Source organism: Staurois parvus, unplaced genomic scaffold (genome assembly GCF_062004578.1).
Source record: "Staurois parvus isolate SC_StPar_1 unplaced genomic scaffold, SC_StPar_1.0 ptg000452l, whole genome shotgun sequence".
NCBI classification, from domain to species: Eukaryota; Metazoa; Chordata; class Amphibia; order Anura; family Ranidae; genus Staurois; species Staurois parvus.
In genome coordinates, this window is record NW_028318248.1 from 47981 (window position 1) to 61832 (window position 13852).

At 43.8% G+C, this 13852-nt stretch overlaps 1 protein-coding gene and 1 long non-coding RNA gene across 4 annotated transcripts in view; one reads left to right on the forward strand and one right to left on the reverse strand.

The window, feature by feature from the left end:
* The window catches only part of LOC149453079 (uncharacterized), a 47458-nt gene that overhangs the window by 12424 nt on the left and 21182 nt on the right, over positions 1 to 13852 (forward strand). Inside the window, exon 2 of the long non-coding RNA XR_016314734.1 lies at positions 7276 to 7396. This is a non-coding gene — a long non-coding RNA (uncharacterized LOC149453079). The remainder of the gene's footprint in view (positions 1 to 7275; positions 7397 to 13852) is intronic.
* LOC149453080 (protein mono-ADP-ribosyltransferase PARP12-like) overlaps positions 1668 to 13852 on the reverse strand; it is a 50588-nt gene continuing 38403 nt past the window's right edge. For all 3 annotated transcript variants that reach the window (XM_089688713.1, XM_089688711.1, XM_089688712.1), the window contains 3 exons: positions 5428 to 5558; positions 4365 to 4513; positions 1668 to 2086 (listed from right to left, as the gene is read on the reverse strand). In XM_089688713.1, the coding sequence (XP_089544839.1) occupies positions 1833 to 2086; positions 4365 to 4513; positions 5428 to 5558 (534 nt within the window). In that variant the 3' untranslated portion in view covers positions 1668 to 1832. The remainder of the gene's footprint in view (positions 2087 to 4364; positions 4514 to 5427; positions 5559 to 13852) is intronic.

Genomic DNA, 13852 nt, shown 5'->3' on the forward strand with positions numbered 1-13852 from the left:
GAAACTCTATAGCATACTCGGCCACGGTCCGTGAACCCTGATGCATGGTCATGAGCAGCTTGGCCGCCGAGGCGGATTGAGCCGGTACGTCGAATACCCTACGGAAGGCATCGACAAAACCAGAAAAATCTTGAATCACCGGGTCGTTCCTCTCCCATAAGGGATTTGCCCAGGCCAAGGCCTTGTCAGAGAGTAGTGAGATGAGGAACCCCACCTTTGACCTCTCAGACGGAAAGGCGTGGGGTATTAATTCAAAATAAATACCCACCTGGTTGAGGAACCCACGACACTGACTCGGCTCACCCCCAAAGCGCTGTGGAATAGGGGCTGAACCGGTCATACCTCTGGACACCGCGGGTGCCGCATCAGCCACGGCGGTAGGCACAGCAAGCGGAACGGCATCGGAAGCGACCACCGGAGCGACAACCGGCCTAATAACACCAGGAGTAAGGTGCGCGGTGCGTGCAAGCAGAGTTTGCAACGCCTGAGCGAACTGATCCAACAGGTGATCCTGTTGATCGAGTCTGGCGACTAGCATTGGGAGCGAAGGCGTGCCTGCACCGTCAGGGTTCATGGCACTTGTGTAATGTCAGGGCAGGAGCTGAGGAACGGACAGGCAGGCCTAACAATGTAACGCACTGGCTGACGACAACCACCACCCACAGACCAAAGTCCCTCAGGGCGCGGAGTCTAAGTCCCAGGCTGCCCTTCACCAGGGCCCCTGATGGTGGGGATGGACTTGACGCAGCCAGGAACCAGGTCGCGGCCCCCGAGACACCTCAGCTGCGGTAATGGCCGCCGCCAATGGCGTGTAGCTGGTGGAAGAGACAAAAGAGTAGTCAGACAAGCCGGGGTCAACAACAACAGGACAGAACAGTACAGGACAGCAGACGAGAATCACAGGTCACGAGCCGGGTTCAGCAACAGAGGGTCAGATCAAAGGAGAACACAAAGAATAGTCAAGACAAGCCGAATCAGATACCAGGAGAGTCACGAGAGTCAGAACAGAGTAACAGCAACACAAAGACACAAGACACAAGTGCAAAGAGCATGTGCGGGCCACAGGCTTATATGTCATCAGCCACACCCCTCTGGAGGATGGACCACAGAAACCTGAAGGCATAAAAGGGCTCCCATCATGCACAGCAGAATCCAAGATGGACACCAGCACATGAAGTAACATAACCACAGGAAAAAGGTAGGACCTTGACACTTACATTGGTGGTCAGTGGTAAAGTATCCCCTTACATTGGTGGTGGAAATTTGTTCGCTGGAGAAACAAATTTAATTCTGCTTCTTTAAATTGTTTTTGTCATTACATTGCAGGCAAATTCACAACTTCTGTTCTGAATACTTTATCCTAGGCCAGTGATTGAGAAAGTATGAAGAAACTGGATTAGCATGACAGCCAAGCAGTCGTGCATATTCAAAAGGAGGTCAAGGATGCCTCACCCACATTTCCTCTATGTTTCCTTTAAATACAAAATTTACAATATATTTTTTTAATTTTTGTTCCTAATACCTCTTAGTAGATTCTACAGTCACATTGCAATATGTGTGGCAAACTTTACATAGAATTTGAAAACGAAAATTTTGTCTGTAAGGAACTTGTCACGTGACTTTTAAATTTTATGTTTACTAGTCCCCAAATAAACAAGACAAAAACAGACAATCCAGACAGATTTATTCAGAAAATTAGCAAAAATAAACTCAGTTTTCACCCATTCCTTTTTGTCCCATGACAGTTTTTTTTGTTAGGTTATAGATCTGCATTATAATCTCTTTAGGAGTCTGCTTACAGGCTATAGTTTTTGCCTGATTTTCCATGGTATTTACTTGTAGTTCAGAATGTACTGTGGATAGGCTTGTGATTTTTCGAATACTACAAAGATGGATGGACTGTCAACATCATCCACACAGGAGTTGTATATCTGGCTGCTCTTTGGTTTGGGAGGGGGGCGTCTCATTCTTGAATGTCCTTGAATAAAGTCACCCACCAGCACAAGAGCCACAAACATCATTCGTGAGCTGGTGACAGTGCTGATGAAACCATGTGAATAGCATGCATCTCTGGCAAAGTAAGATCCTGGTGGGGAAAAAATATAGATTTATGCTAAAAACAGTATCTCATATCAACAACAATATGTTATTTCTCTACAAATTACAAAATTTAAAGTATACTTTTACCTCTGAACTTCAAAAAGCTAAAAAGTAGGATTTTCTGTTTACCTTTAGACTCATAGAGTACATTACACTACACAGAGCATCTTCATATTCATGACCAGTGGGCTGTAATGTTGACTACAGGTAAAATGACCTGGCATAATCCAGGAAGAACACCTCCCAGCACAGCTTAAAGTGGTTGTAAACCTCAAATGAAAAATTAATGAGGCATATCCTTCTATAGTGTGCCTCAATCCAAAGTACTAAATGTGATTTTTGTCATTTTTTTGTTTCATTCCTCTGCTATCTTCAGGAATTATTTCTGACAGGCTATTTTGACTCCAAAAGAGAGGGGTGTCTCCATTCTCTCCACTCAGGTGTCAGATTACACTCAGTTCCATGCTCTGGAGTGTGTGACATCCCACCCCCTGCCTGCTAGAGCTTAGAAATACTGTGTAAAATATGTTTTTTGGAGGCTGTAGAGATGATAGTGCAACAGATAAACAGGTACAACTCATGTAAGAGGATTTGTTTCATGTCTGTGTATCATCAGAGTCACATCACTGAGAATATGTAAGGGTTTATAACTACTTTAACCTCAGTTTTATAATAGATGATGAGGAGTAAACACAAAGAGAGGGTGGATCTCTGTGTCCTGTGAGGTACTCCAAGAAAACCAAAAATCCTACTTTCTTAATTGTACGTCATAGGACACATCTTCATATTCAAAACTATTGGGATGTCCCAAAGCACTGAACATGAGCGATGGGAAACACAGCAACAATGTCAACCAGCAAAAACAGAATAGGGTAAATCCTACTGCACAACCTACTGCTGGCCCAAAACTGGTGTCTGAAGTGGCGAGAACATCCACCTAGTGAAATGTAGTAAACATATGAACAGAAGACCAGGTAGCATTTTTACAAGGTTGAACAACTGATGCTGAATCCCCCAGAAAGCACTGACACTCCTGGTGGAATGGCCTTGAATGAAAAAGGAGGAACCTTGCCCCTAATGCCACAGGCATGAAATATGAGCTGTCAAATCCACTGAGAAATTGTGGATCGAGAAGCAGCATTACAACCCTCAGACAGAAAATATGAAGAGTCAGGCTGACAAAATGAAGCTGAGTTCAGATACAAATCTACACTGCCCACTCAAATCACATGCAAGGAGTGAAGAACCTTCTCCTGAGGGTGTTTAGGATTAAGGTGGTAACACACTGTTCTATTTCAGGTGGAAAGAAGAAACTGCTTTAGCAAAAAGAGAGCTAAGGCCTCAACACAATCTTATCTTGGTGAAGGTCCAGGAAAAGTTCCTTACAGAAGAGTGAATCCAGCTCCAAGACCCGATGAGCTGAAGTGTTGGCCACCAAAAAGACAACCCTGTGCATAAAAAGCGACAAAGAAATATCTCTGATGGGTTTAAAAGGAGCGGTTTACAAGCCAGACAACACCAAATAAAGGTCCATGCAGTTAAGAGAGACCAAACAGGGGGGACAATCCGCATAACACCTTGTACAGATGTCTGTACCAATGACTGAGCAGCAATAATCCTGTGGAAAAGGATTGCTACGGCCGAAATCTGACCTTTAAATGGTACATAAGGCCAGGGACAATTCTCAGCACAAAAGCTGAGGTTAAGCTGTTTTGGGAGGGAGTTTGCCTGATCAGGGAAGCCTGACATTTCCTTGGCCAGTCTCCATTTACCTAAAGGTGGCAGCATAATCCAATGGTTATGAATAAGAAGATGTTTTGTGATGTACGATTATGAAATTAAAGCTGAACAGAAAGCAAGCAGCCAAATATAGAATTGAGATCCAAAGGATCTGCAATTCCCTTCACCTACTCTTGCAAACAGAACAGCAACTTTCCTGACCTCATTTTCTCCACTACAGTGGAGGAAGACAGGTATGAGGAATTGTGTATAATACTTCTCTACACAATACACCATGAGATGCTCTATATAGTAGACAGGTATGGTGCTAAGTACAACACAGAGGTATAAAGCACTGTATGTAACAGATAACGTAGGTATGAGGCACTGTACATAATACAGCGGTCAGAGGCACTGTATGCAACAGATAGGTATGAAGCACAGTGTGTAATACAGAGTTATAAGGCACTGAATGTAATTAACAGGAGTAACCCACTGTGTGTAATACAGAGGTAGGAGGAATACAGTGTGAAACAGAGACTCACCTTTTCCATATTTATTATTGGTGCTATGGAGGCGCCAGTCGAAGCCCTCATTGCAGATGGCATTAATGTTAACATGATTTGTGCCATGAAACAGCTGGCGCTCATCCACTTCAGTATCCATGTTCTTCCTCCTCATCTGATTCTTCTGCCTGAGACATAAACATGCATAACAACACAGTTGGTTTTTTTAAGAAAAAACAGAATGAATGCCAGGGACAAAATAATTCTGTACATCTCTGCAATATCCACTCATTTACCTATGTTTTTTCTCTTAGAAAATGCTACAAGTAAAGAACAATACCTAGCGGTATGCCAGAAATCCAGTAAGCTCCAAAATTTTAGTGAAAAGACAGCACTGCCTTTGCTGCATTAAAATCCTAAGCAGTATTGCCAGCCCTGTCTGAGTCCCCCCTCCGCTGCACTACCTCTCATCTCCATAACACCAAGGCGGGGGGGGGGTAATCTATAGTCCAGCTAGGGAGAACTCAGCAAAAAAGGCTGCTGTTTACAGAGCTCAATGGTTGAACCATGTAATTAACACAAATAGTCTGCAGTGATCCATTTACCTCCCACCTGCTCTGTTCAGGACTAAACAGAGTTTCAGAGAGAAACAATCTAAAGGCAAACTGCTTCTGCTGTGCATGCTCTTAAGAAAACCCTTTGCTCTGGAAGTTGCGTGCCATGGGTGGGCCCTGTATTAAATACTTATTTACAAAACAATTGAAAGAAATAGTACAAAATACATAAAAAATATCAGTTTAAAGCATAAACATTAAAATAAAATTCACCCCAAGCCAAAATAGTTCCCTTTTAGCTTTCATAGCCCTAAAAGGTGATCTTTACATCCCAAGTTCTGACAGTCCAACAAAAACTCTTAGTATCATTTTTTAACACTTGGAAATCCTGTTGTAGCATGCCTAGTGGATACACATGTAATATCATAGTGCTCCTAGTGAATACATATGCTTCAAGGATTTGTAGTCAGGCCACACATGTTGTCACTACAGGGGGCACACTTATAGGGTCCCAGCGCTATTTTTCTTTATAATAGTAGCCAACATACAACTGATAAGACTGCCAAAGGGCGAGGTTCTGAACACGCCACAATTTCTTCACCGTATACTTGGGCATCGTCTTCATGAACATTGCGGCAATGTTTGAGAACTCCCTGGAATGATTTGGTACGCAAACTTTCTGCAAAAGAAAATGAAGAATGTTTGTATTTCATGCAGTTGTTTTCCACTTAGTACTGAGTTACAGTAGAGAACCTGGGCTGTGTAGATCTGGAGTTACCTGGCCTATGTAGATTGTGGCAACAATTTCTTAATGGTTTTTATTGGTATTAATGGCCCTTTTTTAAAGTTTTTTTCGTTTTGGGTTACAGTATGGATAGGTTAAAACTCCTGTTTTTTTAACAGCTGTCTGTGTTTGTTAGAAAAATGTACTCTGTATTTGTCCTGGTGACAATGGTCACCATTGTAAATTAGACAGAAAGTGATGAAATATTAACAATTTCACAGTTTTCACCAGAAGAAGAGGTGTAGGTAACTCCTCAACTGGGATACCTCTAACACCAGATGTCAACTGCATTGGAGTGTTGTTCATGGAAATAACATTTGTAACCATTCTCTTGTCTATATAAAACAAAAAGGGGGGGGCTATGTATAAAATGTATTGGTTTGTATAGGCATCCATGTGGCACATAGTCTAGGCAGCTTCCTTGTAACCAAGGGCCCCCACATAGATTTGGATTTAGCTGCATAATGCTGTCAGCTTGGAACAAAGCAGGTTAGAACAGCAATCAGGACTAGCAAGTGACCAAAAAACAGGCTAAGGGCTCATTTAGACTTGTAATTGGGGAGGTATTAAAAACACAATTGAGCTGCGTTTTTATTGCCCCCCAACTGCCCAGCTTAGCTGCAAAGGCAGCGGATGGTGCTGTTTAAATGCCGTGGTTGTGATGCTATGCTTCCACCCACAGCAAAAACTATCAATCCTGTAGCGCTTGGCAGGCAGTATCACAGCTGAGCATGACCAATTCAAGTGAATGGGGATACGCTGCAAATGCCTCACAACCACGTGCATTTCACGCAGTTGCAACACATTGGTGAGGCACTACAGGATTACCACAGGGGGAGAGAAGGCCCCCTTCGTCAGACACATCTGAAAAGGTATCCAAATGTAGATCACTTTTCAGAGGCATGGAAGTTTAGACATAAATTTAAACCTAGCCTAAAAGCTCCTTTTTTGCTTAGTCACTGTCTCAGAACACAAAGCAGAATTTCTATTTGCTGTTTAGGGATGTCTCAGTTACATTGTCTTTGCTGTAGTACCCTATATCAGCCAGCAGATGACACTTGTGCACACCTGCAGTTAGCACACCTGGCCAAATGAGATGATATTGATCAGATAGAGATTTGCCAGTTCCCATACAGGGTTGCCAAACTAATTTTTTGTTTCACAAATACACTGCTCAAAAAAAAGTTAAGGAACAGTTTTTAATCAGAGTATAGCATCAAGTCAATTAAACATCTGGGATACTGATCTGGTCAGTTAAGTAGCAGAGGGGTTGTGTCAGAGCCTGGGAACGAGCCTGGGCCTTCTGCAGTGAGAGGCAATGTTTCTTCTCACTGAGCTACCTGGGATGCTAGACTATACTCTGCCTGATCTATTGGATAATCCTGCCTTGTGTCTTGTTTTCTCTTGAACCTTGAACTCCTTGCTCCTCCCATGAACTTCCTATAAAAGCCATGTCCATGCACTTCCTCCTTGCCAGATTATTGTGCCTTCCAGCCAATTTCCCGCTCCTCCTTACTACTGCCATCTATATCGTTTGTGACCGACTTTTGGCTTGTGACTGACTTCACTTTTGTCTTTTCCCTAAACTGTTTGATCCGCTCTTGGTTTCCAGCTTGCCCTTTCCCTGGTGGGGTGATCCTGAGACTTCGACCTGGTATTTATACGCAGCCAATTCCATCTCCACATTGGGCGCTCTGGGGAAGACCGGTGGATACTTAGACCCCGCACCTCAGGTGAGCCTGCGGCATTCCCAGGGTGAAACGCTGGTGTACCAATCCTGCTGGTTTCAGGTTAGCCTTACAACTGCTGTAGCAATTGGTCTCTGAACCTGGCCTCACACCTTGACAAGTTGTTTCAGCTTCAGCTGCTTTGGTGTTAATGAAGTTAACAACAGGTGCACTAGATGGGCAACAATGAGACGACCCCCAAAACAGGAATGGTTTTACAGGTGCAGGTCACTGACATTTTTTTCCCTACTCATCATCTTTTCTGACTGTTTTTCACTAGTTTTGCATTTGGATAAGGTCAGTGTCACCACTGGTAGCATGAGGCGATACCTGGATCATACAGAGGTTGCACAGGCAGTTCAACTCCTCCAGGGTGGCACATCAATACATGCCATTGCCAGAAGGTTTGCTGTGTCTCCCAACACAGTCTCAAGAGCATGGAAAAGATTCCAGGAGACAGGCAGTTACTCTAGAAGAGCTGGACAGGGCTGTAGAAGGTCCTTAACCAATCTGCTCCTTTTTGCAAGGAGGAACAGGATGAGCACTGCCAGAGCCCTACAAAATGACCTCCAGCAGGCCACTGGTGTGAATGTCTCTGACCAAACAACCAGAACCAGACTTCATGAGGGTGGCCTGAGGGCCCGACATCCTCTAGTGGGCCCTGTGCTCACTTCCCACCACCAGAGAGCTTGATTGGAATTTGCCATTGAACACCAGAATTGGCAGGTCTACCACTGGTGCCCCATGCTTTTCACAGATGAGAGCAGATTCACCCTGAGGACATGTGAAAGGGTCTGGAGAAGCCATGGAGAACATTATGCTACCTGTAACATTGTTCAGCATGACTGTTTCGTTGGTGGGTCAGTGATGGTCTGGGGAGGCATTTCCATGGAGGGACGCACAGACCTCTACAGGCTATACCAGTGGTCGACAAGCTGCGGCTCGTGAGCCACATGCGGCTCTTTACATACTTTAATGCGGCTCTTCTGTGTGCCGGGTGCCCGCTCCCCTCCCTCCTCTCGGGCGGCCGCCCCAAAAGTCAGGACTCTGCAGCTAGTCCAGCAATGGGCAAACTACGGGCCGGCGGACCTTTTAATCTGGCCCGTGGCAAACATTAGCTGTCAGGATGTAGGCGGGGCAGCGTGACAAACTCCTCTCCTCTCACAGTCCGCCCTGAAGACTGGAACGGCGCGGGAACACGGCGAGAGGAACGCGCGGAGCAAAGGTAAGTGAATTGACACAATATGGGGAATGAATTACTATAGGGGGGATGAATTACTATAGGGGGGATGAATTACTATAGGGGGGATGAATTACTATGGGGGATGAATTACTATATGGGGGATGAATTACTATGGGGGATGAATTACTAAAGGGGGGATGAATTACTATAGGGGGGATGAATTACTATATGGGGGATGAATTACTATGGGGGATGAATTACTATATGGGGGATGAATTACTATGGGGGATGAATTACTATATGGGGGATGAATTACTATGGGGGATGAATTACTATATGGGGGATGAATTACTATATGGGGGATGAATTACTATATGGGGGATGAATTACTATATGGGAGATGAATTACTATAGGGGGGATGAATTACTATATGGGGGATGAATTACTATGGGGGATGAATTACTATATGGGGGATGAATTACTATGGGGGATGAATTACTATATTGGGGATGAATTACTATGGGGGATGAAATACTATATGGGGGATGAATTACTATATGGGGGATGAATTACTATGGGGGATAAATTACTATGGGGGATGAATTACTATATGGGGGATGAATTACTATGGGGGATGAATTACTATAGGGGGGATGAATTACTATAGGGGGGGATGAATTACTATATGGGGGATGAATTACTATGGGGGATGAATTACTATATGGGGGATGAATTACTATATGGGCAATGTATTTTCAGTTTTAAAAATGTGGCTCTCAAAATAAATTTCAATCGTGGTTTTGGCGAGATTTGGCTCAGTTGAAAAAAAGGTTGCCCACCACTGGGCTAGACAATGGCACCCTGACTGCCATTAGGTATCGAGATGAGACCCTATGCTGGTGCAGTGGGTCCTGGGTTCCTCCTGGTGCACGACAATGCCCAGCCTCATGTGGCGTGAGTATGCAGGCAGTTCTTGGAGGATGAAGGTCCAGATTTTGGAGGAAATATCCCAGGTCACCATCCATCATCTCATTTGGAGCATGCCCCAACGTTGTTAGGCATGCACGCAAGCACGTGGGGCCCATACAAATTACTGAGTACAATTTCAAGTTGCTGCAATAAAATGTCATCAAAATGGACTAGCCTACTGCATAATTTTTTCATTTTGATTTTCAGGATGTCTTTGAATTCAGTCTTCTGTAAGTTGATAATTTTCATTTCCATCAAACGATGGGGCATCCTTACGTTTCTAACACATTACCAGGTCCATATCAGTATAGATATCCAGTATGATATTTTTCCCCATTGAGATCTGATGTTTTTTCAAAGTGTTCCTTTAATTTTTTTGAGCAGTGTAGAAGAAAAGGGAATTTTTAACTAAGCAGGGTATACATGCAGTTTGTTCCGTGGAAAAAAACCCAAAAAACCCTCATAGATCCCTACATCTACACAAGTGATGTGGATGCATGGATCTTTCCTGCAATGCTATTATATTCTGACAGCAGGGACTTCCCCAGCTAGAATACACTGATCATCACTGCAGATAATTCAATATCCTGGAGTACAGTAAGCTGGGCAACAGAGGCTTGATTAGCTCAGAGGAAAGGGACTCATCCCCAAAACACATCAGCGAAGCGGACCACATTGACAGTCGGAACACCCTGCCCTGTTTTGGCCATCTCGATTTCCATACTATTCTTTACAAACATGCTATGTCTGTGAGTATGTCTTCATCTTTTTGACTTTTTAATAAACCTTGGATAATGCACTAGGTGTTTGCGCCACCTGTTTGCTCTTTTTAACAGAGGCTTGATGTCTATATACCCAGGAAACTTCTATCAATCTGGTAAAGTGAGCATGTATTTATGCTTTGTCCTTTAGGGTGTAAGCTTTTGAGAGTAGTTGTCTTGTCCACATAGCGGTGTGGATATTAAAACAGGGTGTCCCTTGCAAGGCCCTGAGGATAAGATAAAAGGAGAGTCCATCTTTGTGAAAGAAGCTGTAGCTTTGAGGTAGACTCTGATGGCTCTGACCACCATACAGTGAAATGCAGTCTCCTTTGAGTGCTTTGGATTACGGCACAATGAAGGTGGAAGACTGACACCACTTTATGGAGAAAGCCGGGTCTTGGGTGCAAGACCATATTGTGCTTATACAGAACGAGCAATGGCTTCTTAGAAGAGAGAGACGCTAACTGAGAGACAGTTTTGACAGATATGATAGCCACTAAAAAGACTATCTTGTAAAGGAGTTCCCTGATGGGCTCAAAGATGGTTTCTGCAAGGCAGTGAGAAACAACTTAAGGTTCCAAAGAAGCACAGGGTGCTGTATGAGTGGTTTGATTTGAGATACACCTTGATTAAAAGGGATTAGGGAAACCAAAGTTTGAGGTTTTTGGACAAGGCCAAAACCTGTCCCTTAAGAGTAATCTCTGGGATTGAAGTGCCTGAGTTCACTCTAGGTAAAGAGAGATTTCTATGATAGTAGATCTTTCTGTAGGTGTCTTTCCTTGCTTTTAGCAATGTGGAAATGGCAGACTCTCTAAAGACCTGAACTTAAACAGCCATGTTGTTAAACCTAGTGACTGAGAAACCGAATAGAACAGGGGGCCTTGAGATAGAAGGTCTGAGCTGTTTGGAAATGTCTAGGAGTTGTCTTCTAAAAGTCGGAGCATGTACCAGGTCCTGGTTCTGGGACCAGTTAGGTGCAGTGAAAAACACTGGTTTCTTCTCTTGCTGTATTTTGCGAAGTAGTCGAGGCAGAAATTGCACTGGTGGAAAGGCATAGATTAGCCTGAACTGAGACCAGGGAATTATCAGAGTTTCTAATGTCAGTGCTAGAGGATCCTAGTTCCTGGCCACAAACAAGGGTACCTTGTTAAACTTGGAGGCCAGGATGTCCATGTCTGGATTCCCCCATCTCTGCCATATCATTGTGAAAATGTCGGGATGAGGAACCCGTTCACCTTGGTCCAGGTGGTGAGAAATGAGGTTATCCTCCTTCCAATAGTTCACGCCTGGGATGTAGATAATAGTGATCGCTGGAGAGAGTTTTTTTCTGTCCATAAGATGATCAGGCTGGCTTCCTTTGAGGTTACATGACTCCTGGTGTCTATTTGGTGACTGATGTAGGCCAAAGCTGTGACATTGTCCAGTTGCACCCCTTTTAGGTGCCCCTGAAAAAAGGGGGTCCAGTGGTAAAGCCTTTTCAGTTGCTCTGAGCTCCAGGATAGTGATGGGGAGCTTGGCTTCCTTTGGTGACCATAGCATCTGTTGTCACTTTTCAGTGCTATATTAGAAAGTACTTCTCTATTGCCAAGGCTGAGTTGAAAACCCACCAAACTAGGGAGTTCCTTGCTTGGCTGGATCAGAGCATAGGCAGGTTAAGAAATGTTTGTACATGACAACAAGGTGTTGTGGTGGAGAGGCCTTGAATGGAATTCGGTGAATAGGAAAGCCTTGACGGAGGCCACCATTAGGCCTAGAACTCTCAGATACTCAGAGGAACAGTTATTTGATTTCAAGGCCCAAGCATGAGATCTGAGAGACCAGTTTGTTTTTCTGGAAGAAGGACTTTTGCTTGGGCTGTGTCTTAGCATGAGACCCAAGTACTCCAAGCAAAGGGAAGTTTGGAGAGAGACCTTTTGGAAGTTGATTACCCAGCTGAAAGCCTGAAATATCTGAATAGTCAATACAGTATCATGTTGATTGTTCATTGCCCTACACCAGTTAGATGCAATTTGACAAATAGAAATTGCAGCAATAGCTGGTTGCAGAGCTACTTCTGCAATAGTAATAAAGGGTATTCCCCTCTGACTACCTGCTTTTTAGAGCAGGAAAATAAGGATCTGACTCAGGTAGAGACAGTGAGATGGAGAAGGGCCTGGCACTTTTGTGCCCTGGACAGTGATGGCTGTATTAAAGCCATTAGTTGTCATAATGTGACATAGTTTCAAAATATTTAGCAAGGGAGGCCATATAATGCACACCTAAGACAGAGCTAGAATCAGATGAAGAGGCTGGTGTTAAAATGTGAAGAAGCACCTGAGTACCTTTTACAAAGAGCTCTAGACGGAAAAAGGGGTAAAGTGTGTGTGACCTGTAGTGTGATGTAAGACCTGGTCATCCACCTGAGACTATGCTCTCAGTGGTTTAATTTTAGCTCCAAGTTTACACCATATAAGTGAGTACATTTTACAGGATACCCATAAATAGTGTAAAGCAAGTGTAGCACTACTCCCATAGGAGTTGTTGAGTTTTGGGTCCCCCTATGGTCCTGCACAGCCAGGCAATATGCATTTTTCCACACTAACGTGCATCCAGGAGGCAGTAACCATTCTATGAGCTTGTGGTGTGTGTGGGGTTTTTTTTTTTTTTTATTAGGGGAATTTGAACTTGGATAGGGTAAGGGATGCCCAAGGGAATGGCAACTGAGGACAATCTTCCTGGAACTACAGTCAGGTCCATAAATATTGGGACATCGACACAATTCTAACATTTTTGGCTCTATACACCACCACAATGGATTTGAAATGAAACAAACAAGATGTGCTTTAACCGCAGACTGTCAGCTTTAATTTGAGGGTATTTACATCCAAATCAGGTGAACAATGTAGGAATTACAACAGTTTGCATATGTGCCTCCCACTTTTTAAGGGACCAAAAGTAATGGGACAATTGGCTTCTCAGCTGTTCCATGGCCAGGTGTGTGTTATTCCTTCATTGTCCCAATTACAACAAGCAGATAAAAGGTCCAGAGTTCATTTCAAGTGTGCTATTTGCATTTGGAATCTGTTGCTGGCAACTCTCGAGATAAGATCCAAAGAGCTGTCACCATCAGTGAAGCAAGCCATCATTAGGCTGAAAAAACAAAACAAACACATCAGAGAGATAGCAAAAACATTAGGCGTGGCCGAAACAACTGTTTGGAACATTCTTAAAAAGAAGGAACGCACCGGTGAGCTCAGAAGCACCAAAAGACCTGGAAGACCACGGAAAACAACTGTGGTGGATGACCGAAGAATTCTTTCCCTGGTGAAGGAAACACCCTTCACAACAGTTGGCCAGATCAAGAACACCCTCCAGGAGGTAGATGTATGTGTGTCAAAGTCAACAATCAAGAGAAGACTTCACCAGAGTGAATACAGAGGGTTCACCACAAGATGGAAACCATTGGTGAGCCTCAAAAACAGGAAGGCCAGATTAGAGTTTGCCAAACGACATCTAAAAAAGCCTTCACAGTTCTGGAACAACATCCTATGGACACATGAGACCGAGAT